This window comes from Etheostoma cragini, chromosome 12 (genome assembly GCF_013103735.1).
Source record: "Etheostoma cragini isolate CJK2018 chromosome 12, CSU_Ecrag_1.0, whole genome shotgun sequence".
Taxonomy (NCBI): domain Eukaryota; kingdom Metazoa; phylum Chordata; class Actinopteri; order Perciformes; family Percidae; genus Etheostoma; species Etheostoma cragini.
The window spans coordinates 19,075,141-19,085,788 of NC_048418.1; the positions used below are offsets into that span (position 1 = coordinate 19,075,141).

The 10,648-nt window shown below is 39.2% G+C and overlaps 2 protein-coding genes across 2 annotated transcripts; one reads left to right on the forward strand and one right to left on the reverse strand.

The window, feature by feature from the left end:
- Window positions 1-1,216: 1,216 nt before the first annotated feature.
- On the reverse strand, window positions 1,217-3,563 carry rps28 (ribosomal protein S28). The gene is made up of 4 exons (XM_034886951.1): window positions 3,457-3,563; window positions 3,121-3,168; window positions 2,349-2,471; window positions 1,217-1,341 (listed from the first exon to the last, which is right to left on the reverse strand). Exons 1-3 carry the CDS (start codon window positions 3,493-3,495, stop codon window positions 2,349-2,351), a joined length of 210 nt encoding a protein of 69 aa, XP_034742842.1. The 5' UTR covers window positions 3,496-3,563; the 3' UTR covers window positions 1,217-1,341.
- Window positions 3,564-4,636: 1,073 nt separating this feature from the next.
- On the forward strand, window positions 4,637-9,515 carry si:rp71-39b20.4 (potassium voltage-gated channel subfamily V member 2). Its single transcript, XM_034886842.1, has 4 exons — window positions 4,637-5,416; window positions 5,536-6,169; window positions 7,261-7,386; window positions 9,185-9,515. The coding sequence occupies exons 1-4, from the start codon at window positions 4,878-4,880 to the stop codon at window positions 9,512-9,514; spliced, it is 1,629 nt and encodes a 542-aa protein (XP_034742733.1). The 5' UTR covers window positions 4,637-4,877; the 3' UTR covers window position 9,515.
- Window positions 9,516-10,648: the final 1,133 nt, after the last annotated feature.

Consider the following 10,648-nt stretch of genomic DNA (forward strand, 5'->3'; position numbering starts at 1 on the left):
AAAATAAATCTACTCTAGTTTCATTGGGCTTACTTGTGTCATTTATACAGAGATACGTGTGAGAAAACTGCGTGTGAGTTTCATTCTTTACATATTATATGCTTTGCTCCCATATGGAAATGGGAAAAAGCCGAGTCTAAAATCTAGAAAAGCTAATTAAGTGAGAAATTGAATTCACATTGCAGGCTTAACAAAAGCAGCATGGCAGTAGATCATTAGGTAGGGCGTTGGATTAGGAGCCAGAGGGTCGCTGGTTCAAGTCCCCATATGTACCAAAGTATGGTAGTAGACTGGTAGCGGGAGAGGTCCACCCCCCCCACTCTCTCAGACACCTCTTCATTTAGTGCATGTATAGATACTGAGCATGTGTGTAATGACAACAGAGTGTAAACTGTAGTATCCTCTTGTGGGATTATTATTATTATGAATGTAAGAGTATATTAACATATTATTCTTCCCCCAGCACAATGTAAAACACCATTGAGGTGTCCTCTCCATGTTACATGAATGTACAGTAGTCAACACTTTATAGTTACTTGTCCAGTGAACTAAGACTATAGTTTTGGAGGATTGTACAGTTTGGATATGTTCTAAAAATATAGTTTACAATCCTCGCAAATTACAGTTGTTAAAGAATACAAAAAAAAAAATAATATTTTAAGGAGCATTGGTCCACTTTAGAAACACATGTACAGCCCTTTCTATATACATTGCCCTTAGTAACTGACTTCGTTTAAAAACAAGTGCAGGCTTTTTCCGATTAACCCAACTGCCATAAAATACTCAAACTTCTAACAATATGAACAAGACAGTAAAACGCATCTTTTTTAAATAATCCCGATGTTAAAATATTAACAGTATTTAAGTGAACAGCAACATGCTTCTGTTGTATTTTAATACAGGCTGATAACAGTTAAATAAACCCACAGAAAAGGCTCCAGGATTAATAAATCCTGGCTGTTAGCCTGATCCCAACCAGAAAGGTGTAGCTTTCAATTAGTCAATATAACTCTGAAAAGTTTAATCTATAAATAGTGGATTTAAATTTTGTAATAATGTAACTAGCAATTAAAGAAGTTTTACATGCACAATGTGCTCTTACCACAACAAACACTAGATTACAATCACATTATAAAATATGGACTTTACCATGGTAACGCATCTGAAAAACTTCAAATCTAGTCAACTATGCACATTGAAACACAGGACCTCCACACTCATCTTAATAACCAAATTTATTTCAAAGCATCTGAACAAGTGAGATCGTAGGCCATTTCAAGTGAAACTGACAGGGTCACAGTCTTCACAGTATGGACTCGCACCTCAAAACTTCAGCTGGCCCTGTGAAGAGAAGAAATCAGTCACAAAAATTACATTCAACTCAATCCGCGAAAAAGCAATACCGCTGTATAAACATGATACTTGCAGGATTCTAGTTAAGTACTGCCATGTTTTCTAATTTATTTTTTCCCCAGGAAAAATTGAGTGCCATCCAGATGGCTAGCTCCAAGAAGCACACCCATGGATTGACACAGCTTAAATGCACGGAAAACTGCAAGTCACTTTAATTACAATTTGAATACAAAAATAAATAAACCCTGTTTTGTGTTGGGGTGGGCCATGATCGCTTTGTTGCATCCTTACACTGAAAGCATGCAACAACAAGGATAATCCCCCCCCCCCCCCCCCCCCCCCCATGAGTGGTTGACAACTTCAACATAATGGGGTCAGAAATACACTAACTGAAATATAACAGTTACATAACAATACAGATCAAAATGCTATGCAATAATCCTCCATTTGAGAAGCTTAAGTGTTCAGCTCTGTCAACTGTCAAAAAAACTGGATTAAATTCAATGGTAATTGTGAGGACACGGACTGTGGTGTTTTTGAATTTAACTGCACTGAAAGATGTTTTATAAAAAAGGGTTGCCAACCCCCGTTTAAGTACAGAGCACAGCACACTCAAACACCTTCCAATAAAACACAAAACTGATTTTAGTCTGAATTGAAGACTTCTTTCATAGAGATAAAACGTGCTGTAGGTTGCAATATTACATTTTCAGTGTGCAGTGTTCAAGGTCTTTCTGGTCACTGACTATACACTCATGCAATAGTGTAGATGAGATGCAACCTTTCTCAATTATCTAAAAACATGAATATATATGAAACCTTTGTTTATTCTAGTAAATGAGTAGACAAGTGTCCATAGGAAATTACCAGCCCCAAACTGTCTTCAAATTGCTGACCGGTGTCTCTAATGCAGACAGTTTGCGTTAAACTTTTCAACAGTTATCAGTGAACAGGCCAATAGACGTGCCTTGGTTTGTACCCACCCCCCCCCTCACCTATCGCAGCCTCCTGGCTTCTCTTTCAGACTCCAGAAGTGTCAGCACGTCTCCTTCTCTGACTGGGCCCTTCACGTTCCTGATGATGGAGCGGTTGCTGTCGTCCATGAACTCAACACGGACCTGCAAGAAGAGCAGATGACGGGCCGTGATTAGACTGAAACATAAGTCGAGCCTTCGATATATTTCCAGGTAGATCTGACGTGAAGTTAGTGATCCACTCTAAAGTTTACATGGGTATTAAAATTAAACAAAAAAGCCCATGGAAAGTATCAGCGATGAATTCTAATAGTCTACCTGGGTGACTAAGTCCTTTAGTAAAACTCAACTAAAAACATCGTTCTCAAAAGGAAAATTTTATACAATTTGAACGTCCCCATATCCATATTTTTGGCACACACTGCACCACCAGTTACCCTTAGTTACATTGTATACATTTATTATTGAGTCTCTCTATTGCAACATATCTATTCAATATTATTGTTCTTGCCTGTAGCAGTCCTTTACCTTATTGTTTATTCCCTTTAAAATGTTTACTGCATGCACCAAATACACCAAGACAAATTCCTGACTGTCTTGCATGTAAGTGAGCCAGAAAACACGCAGACATGATTTTAAGATACGTAAAACCAACCGCATTAATCTACAAAGTAAAATATTTCCGGATCTACAGTTTAAATTTTGTAGTTACCAGATATATTCGGGATGAAATATAACCCATGTACTTCACGGTGTAAGATGCTAACACCGTGACATTATAAGCATAGCTTACCTGTGTACATTGTCCCTGGGAACCAGTTCTTCCGAGCACCTTGGTGACCTGAAAGAACAACATCATCATCATAAGTGAGATTGACGATAGAGGCTTTCGAACTAAAATAAGTCCAGAACAGTTCACAACAAGCTACAAGTGAACTCGCTAGCTGGCAGACTGTAGCATGGACGGGCCTCCATGATGGATGCACGAGAGCAGACGTGCCGTACGCTAAATAATGTATTAAAGTGAATATGGCTTCAATGTTTTGGGACCGTATACGACATTAGTTGTTACTGTAGCCATATATCCGTTCGGATATGATCATTTCCACCATAATATACATTTTCTTACTCTTGCGAGCTTGATCGGCTGCACGCGGCTGGCGTCCATGTTGTCAGGTTAGACCGGAAAGGAAGTCACGTGGTGCACGGCAGAGATATATGGCAAAAGTACTTCTTATTTGTTTTTTAAATTCACAATTTTATATGAACTGTACCTAAATTAATAAACAATTGAAGAAATTACATAACCAATATATACCGAACAATTATTGTTTTTAATCAAACTGTAATTTAAGATTTTTAACTTCCTTTTCCGGCGGATGGCTAATACCATTCACGCAAATTGTCATGGGTGGAACCCTGGACCGTACCATTATTCATTGTATAAGTTTTCCCATATCACAGGTTTTAACGTTAAAATGTGAAATAACAGCGACAACTACGGCAATTGTCTCTGTTGTTTAACACATATTTTGTACATGCATGCAATTGTTAATTGCTTTCTGTTGTATATTGAATTCTTTCAGAGACTGCAATGTCTGTATCACACACACACACACACACACACACACACACACACACACTCACACACACTCACGCACGCACACACACACACACACACACACACACACACACACACACACACATTCACACACCAGAGTGTGTCCAACAGGCACATTAGGCTATACTGTGTAGAAACCCGAGACTACATTCATATTTATTTTGTAGCATGTTTACATTATTATAGTGCATGTTTTACTTTAATTTTTAACTATTAATTTAGTAAACTGAATAATAATTTTATTTAGGCACTCAGTCATTATTATCATTCAGTGTCATAAACCCAAATTGGATTTTTTCTTCTTCTTCTTTTAACTTTGCTTGACTATGTTTCGACAAACTAATATGCTAGTTATTTAGTATAAAGGGATTAATGCCAGACTGGGTTTTTATTATTAAGAAAATACATAAAATATAACACAAGGAAACAATTTGATCATATGTTCATTTCTGGGGATGGACATTTTAAAATCAAGTTAGGAAGGACAATAGCCGTAGCTAGCCAGTGTAATCTAGCTGCAGCATTAATGTGAACTTCCTGTGCTAAAGCTCTCCCTAGCCTTGTTAACAATGCAACACTAGTCATCACACCACTCTCTCAGCCTTTCCCCCTCTCTCAGAACTCAAAGCCCTAAATCACAACACTAATCCTCTTGAACAGTATTTTTAACTTGTGTTTAGATAGAAAGAACAGCAATAGGATTAGAGAATCAGTAAAGAGCATGAATCCCTAACTCATGCTGTTGATCTTCTTGCACGCCGAGAGACCAGCACGGTAGATGTTTCTTTATTTTAACCTGAAAGCAGTTTTTTAGAGCACAATGTTCAGCCCAAATGGAGATATTGTGGAATACTGTTGTTGTTTTTTCTTGACTTGATTGACACAAAAGTTTTTTTTTTAATTGGTTTGTCTTCTGACAAGCTGTCACGATGGCAACTGTAATGCCAAGGTTGAAAGTGCTGAAAAAGCGTCGCTCCAGTCTTTTTTCAACTATAAAACGGGAGTTAAGCTTTTCACAAAGCAATGAAGAACAGGAGGGTGAATTCCCCTTTTCACAGGACAGCTCTGTGAAAGCATGGACATCTATGGACAACCTCGATGCACCTATTGAGAAAAAAGGTGCAACAAAAGATCAGAAAAAACCTGCATTAAACCCAAGGAAATCAAACATTGTTAAGCTCAACGTAGGTGGAAAGTTGTTTCACATCCCAAAGAAGTTGGTCCTCAAATACCCCAAAACCAGAATTGGAGTCCTAGCCCTCTGTGATGAACCGGCCAAGCGGCTAACGCTCTGTGACGATTACAATGTTCAGAACGATGAATTCTTTTTTGACAGGGACCCCATGTTTTTCCACTACATCTTCCACTTTTATTGCAGTAATGTCCTGTGGGTCATGGATAGTCTCTGCCCGGTCAACTTTGAGGAAGAGTTGACATTTTGGGGGTTGAAACTGAAGGACACTCCAAGGTATGCTGTATATATTTAATAATCACTATGTGTATTGTATAGTTTGGTCTGTTGATGTTGTTTTATTTCAAGCATAAAGAACTCTTGTAAAAATAAACAATAAATGATATTCTTCTCAGGTGCTGCCGTATTCTGTTTGAGGAGAAAGTGGACGACATCAGAGACCAACTGAAGGTGAATCAGGAGTTGATTGATGAGATCAAGCCTCACCATGATGGTGAGGGATACAAGAATATGTTTCTTGGAAGCTTTCGGAAGATCCTTTGGGACTTGATGGAGAATCCTTACTCCTCACTGTCAGCCAAAGCCTTTGCTGTGTTTTCCAGTCTCTTTGTGCTTATCTCTATTGTTGCCATGACAATGAACACAGTAAATGAACTCAGGCAGTACAAACTTTATGGCAAAACCTACATGGAGTGGATAGAGGTTTCTTCCATCCTTTTCTTTGCAATGGAGTACTTTTTGCGGTTACTCACCACATCCAATATCAGACATTTTTTGAAGAGTGCTCTCAACTTTGTGGATGTGGTGGCTGTTATGCCATACTTCCTGCAGATCGTTTTTGAGACATTTGTTATGGATTCAGAAGATGTAGGTGCAAAGGAAGATTTGAAGACCATGGCAAGGGTCAGTAAAGTCAGCAAGGTGCTGAAGGTTGTCAAGTTGATGCGCATCTTCCGTATCTTGAAGCTTGCCCGTCACTCAACAGGCATGAGGGCGTTTGGTTTCACCATCCGACAGTGCTCTGAGCAGGTATGGAGGAGTATCAAACAAGACAAATATAACAGAAACACAAAATTACATAAATGTGGGGATATGCACATATAAAACAATGGAACACAGAGTTTAAGCAGTTATAATCAGAGTTATATACTGACTATATCTGCTCAAACTTGCTTGTACTGATAAACCCCCACATAATCTTTACCCAGTTTAGCTACTTTTAGCTCATTGTTTCGGTTTTCATGCCTGCAAGTTTAATGCTTTGATGTCACTGCTCTTATCAGAGTTGTTTCCAGTTGTTTCCTGTTTTCAGCTTTGCATACCTGTCCAGCACCATACTGCAGACAGACAAAGTAATCTGCTAACTGGTGAACACATAGTGGAGAATTTTGCAGCTAAAAAGGCAGATATTTCCCTAAGGAGGTGGTGGAGAACAAAAACAGAGCTAAAAGCGGCGTGAATTATGGAGTTTTCTTTGTCCGGTGGCCTAAAACATGACTCCAACTGAATTCTAATGTCACTCTGTATCTGCTGGCAGGCAATGTTCTACTGACAAGTGACCATAGCAACTCTATAAGACGATAAAATCGCAATAACGCTTGTTTAAAAAAAAAAAATCAATTGATGCCAGCTCAGGATCTGAGCTGAGGGGATACAATAAACAGTCATAAACAGTCATCTGACAACACAATATGTTTTTAAATCCACAATTTTTGCCTAAGAAATCAACATGCTCTTGTTTTCTTTTGTCCAACTTACAACTGTTCTCCCTTAGAGCGACCGCCTGTGGTGAGACAAATCTAACACATAATATGACACATTGGTAAAGGAAAGCTCATCCAAATAAGCATGTGTGTCATTCTCAGCTCAGTTGTTCCTGGCAGCTACTGAATATTGGCTATTCATGTTCAAAATACTGTAGGTATAGTGTACACTATGTGGTAATACATGCAACATTAAGTGTAGGTGTTCTAGGTGAGTCACAAATAAGCTTAAAACTATCATGTGACCAGATGGGTGGTCCCAAATCTATGAAGATATTGATTATATATTATAATATGTTGATTGATTAGGTATAAACAGGCATTGCTGTTTATATGTACTCTTCTGTCATTATTTAGGTGTGCTGTCTGTTTCTGTTCATTGCCATGGGCATCTTCACCTTCTCTGCTCTGATGCACTCTGTGGAAGTGGATCAGCCTGGGACCCCATTTAGCAGCATACCAGATGCCTGGTGGTGGGCCGCGGTGAGTAGGATCAACTTCAACACCTAATTCACTAACATTTCTTTAGGGGTTACTTTGCCTTGATCTTGGCTGGATCCGAGTTAAAGTTAAAGTAAAGTAAAGTAAAGTTAGTTAGTTTTCTCCTTTCCTACTATTTTGCTTGACCTGGATGGAAATATCATGAATAAAAATATTCACATTAACAGGCAGTGTCAGATGGCCACCCACCAAGGGTCAGGTTCTGTCTGAGGTTTCTGCCTAAAAGGAAGTTTTCCCTTGCTGCTGTTGCACCAAATGTTGGGGGGAATTGTTGGGTCTTTGTACATTACAGAGTGTGGTGTAGATCTACTCTTTCTGTAAAGTGTCTTGAGATAACTTCTGTTATGAATTAACACTATAACAAATTTGAATTGAATACCAGGCAACACCTGAACAGCCATTAGTATTAATGGATCAAAGGATGGTGCACAGCATTAGGAGGATTTAACCAGCTCTTATGGTTGCCGGTTCTTCCGGATCAATTAGCTTGATTATGAACTGTGAAGATTAGTACCGCGATTTGTGGTCCCTGCTTAGTCAGGCCAAGACAAAAGTACACGGTACCGGCAGAGACATCTTCTGAGCTGTTTTGTGGCTTGTCCATGCATTGAACACATGACAAGATGGTATTTAACTGTAAGTTAAGGCCACCAAACTGGCCTGTGCTTATTGCCCCATGAGTGTGTCCAGCCTCTAGCTCCGCCTCAAACCAAGATGTGACAGTATGTTCTCACTGTAAAATCAAGACTTGTTGTTTCTAAATTTCTGTTTTCTGTCCTTGTTTCCAGTTCTTGTGCTTAGCTAAACTAACCCACTGCTGGTCTAGATTTCTGTATAACAGACACGAGCCACCCGATTGATACCACAAGCGTGGTATCAATCTTCTCATTTAACTCTCTGCAGGAACATAAACAAGCAAGATATTTCCCAGAAGGTCAAACCTTTCTTTTAGTTATAGGCAAAAGTTGTAATGGTGAGTAGGTGAGAAAACACATTTGGACTCCCAAAAAATTGCCTGAGTTGGCAAATACCTTTTTAATTGTATTCATTGTCTCTACCCCTTCAGCAATGACCACATAAATATGGAACAATAGGTTGCAGTATATTTAGCTAATTATCTATTTATTTTGCATACATTGTGCAGGGAATACATATTAAAAGGCTCCACTACTTTGGATCCAGTTTTCTATGTCCTGTTTCTGTTTCATAGCTTAATTTAACATGGCAAGAAATGGTCAAGAATAAGATGTAGTATTCCTTTCCTTTGTTATTGTTCCTTGTTGTCGAGTGTAACAGTGACAACAGTCACTAGTGTACTTGTCATCAGCCTGGTTTTCTGTGTTATGTGCACTCTCGTTAAGAGACATTTGTTTTTTTATTTATCTGGTGGCAGCTGTCCTTATGTGTATAATCCCCTCCAATTCGGTGTAATGTGCCTTGTTTGTGGCCAGACACAGTGATTGCATTCGAGAGAGGGAAAGTGTTGCAGTGCAGTCTTGTAGGCTTATTTAATTCTGTTCATGTTTGCACTTTGCAACATGGAAACTGATCAGGAAATGTTTCAGTTAGTGGACTCTTCCATGGCCATGCGGTGGTTTCGTGCAGACTGAAAGGCACCATGAGGATAAGCCCTTCCTCTTTTGGACAAATAAAGAAATCCCAATATTTCCTTTTCCTGCCATGCTCTGAATGTCTTCATGTTAAATGTAAAAAAACCTAACAAAAACAGAATACAAATCATGCATGTGAGTTGACTCACTTTACTCTTTTCTTCCCACAGGTGAGCATCTCTACTGTGGGATATGGAGATGTCGTACCTATCTCCTATCTTGGCCGCTGTGTGGCGTTTGGCTGCATCTCGTTTGGCATCATCCTCAACGGCATGCCCATCTCCATCCTGTTCAACAAGTTTTCCGACTATTACGCCAAACTGAAGGAACAGGAATACACAATTTCAAACACAGAGCGCACCTTCCAGCTGAGGAAACGTATGAGGCGCAAGTTTGATAACTGCTTCTCACCCCAGCCAGAGGAGTCTGATGACGACATACACTATCGGCCCTGTGTTAGTCAAACTTTCCATGAGAGGGAGGATTTAGCTGCCCACTAGTTGCAGAAAGTGTAAGACCCCATCTGCCTCCAACTCTGAGCGTATGTGATTTAAGATAAACAATCTAGGGGAGGGGTGGGGACAGAAGCAAGTTAAGAGAGGCTTAAAGCTTCAGCTTTACAGTGACTGCTGTTTGAACGCTCTGGGTGATGGTGACTTCTCTGTCAAATGGACAAGATGCTTCAGCTGGACAGCTTGTTGTCTGTTTTCAAGAATAGCACCTCAGCACGGAAACTTCTTCCAGCTAAACTGAGATAGATGTTTGACACAAAGAGGTCAAGTAGTTTCAATATTAATGGGAGTCTGATACTTGCAAAGGACTCTTCTCATTGGAAGTGCTGTTGATAAAACAACATTGTTACATTTAACTTTATATTCTTAATACTTTGCACAACGGAACAACTTTGATTTGAATGGCGATGACTCAAATACCAACCGGTTTAAACACAAGGTGTAGTCATTGTCTTCCACTTTTTAGACTATACATGGTAGTTAATACAAGTCCTCCCCTGTGCAAACCTCTTCCATGTGCCATGCTTCCTGAGTCGGCAAAATGGTAATTTTGGAAGAACAACGTCATACGTTGTCCAGTCACTCATGATGGCACCTAAATGGGAAGAGAGGTTCAGTATGTGGTGTGTCAATAGCAATCAATTACATGAGGGTAATTTAGTTGTCAAGGATTACTGAGTCAGGTCACTCAAGGGCAAAAGTCGGAAAAACATAATCTACTGTTTCTTACGCTTGTTACTCTGAGAACTAGCGTTAACAATTACTGCCTATAAGATAACATGTTGGTATTTGACATGATGACAGCAAAGAGGATTTACTGAGCTGAGAACAGGTTCTTGGCCTTTAGGATCAAGCAGGACCCTTTCCTTTAATCAAACCCTTTCTGTTTCCGGTTGGCTTTGCTAGCTCATCTAAGATCATTAAACAAAGTCCTGTCCTGGGTACCAAAAAGCTATTAATAATCAGCAAATGTATTCAATTCAATTCAATTTCAATTCAATTTTATTTATAGTATCAATTCAATTCAATTCAAGAGTTATCTCAAGACACTATACAGATAGACCACACTCCAGAATTTATAAGGACCCAACAGTTCTAGTAGTCTCCTCCAGAGCAAGCAAC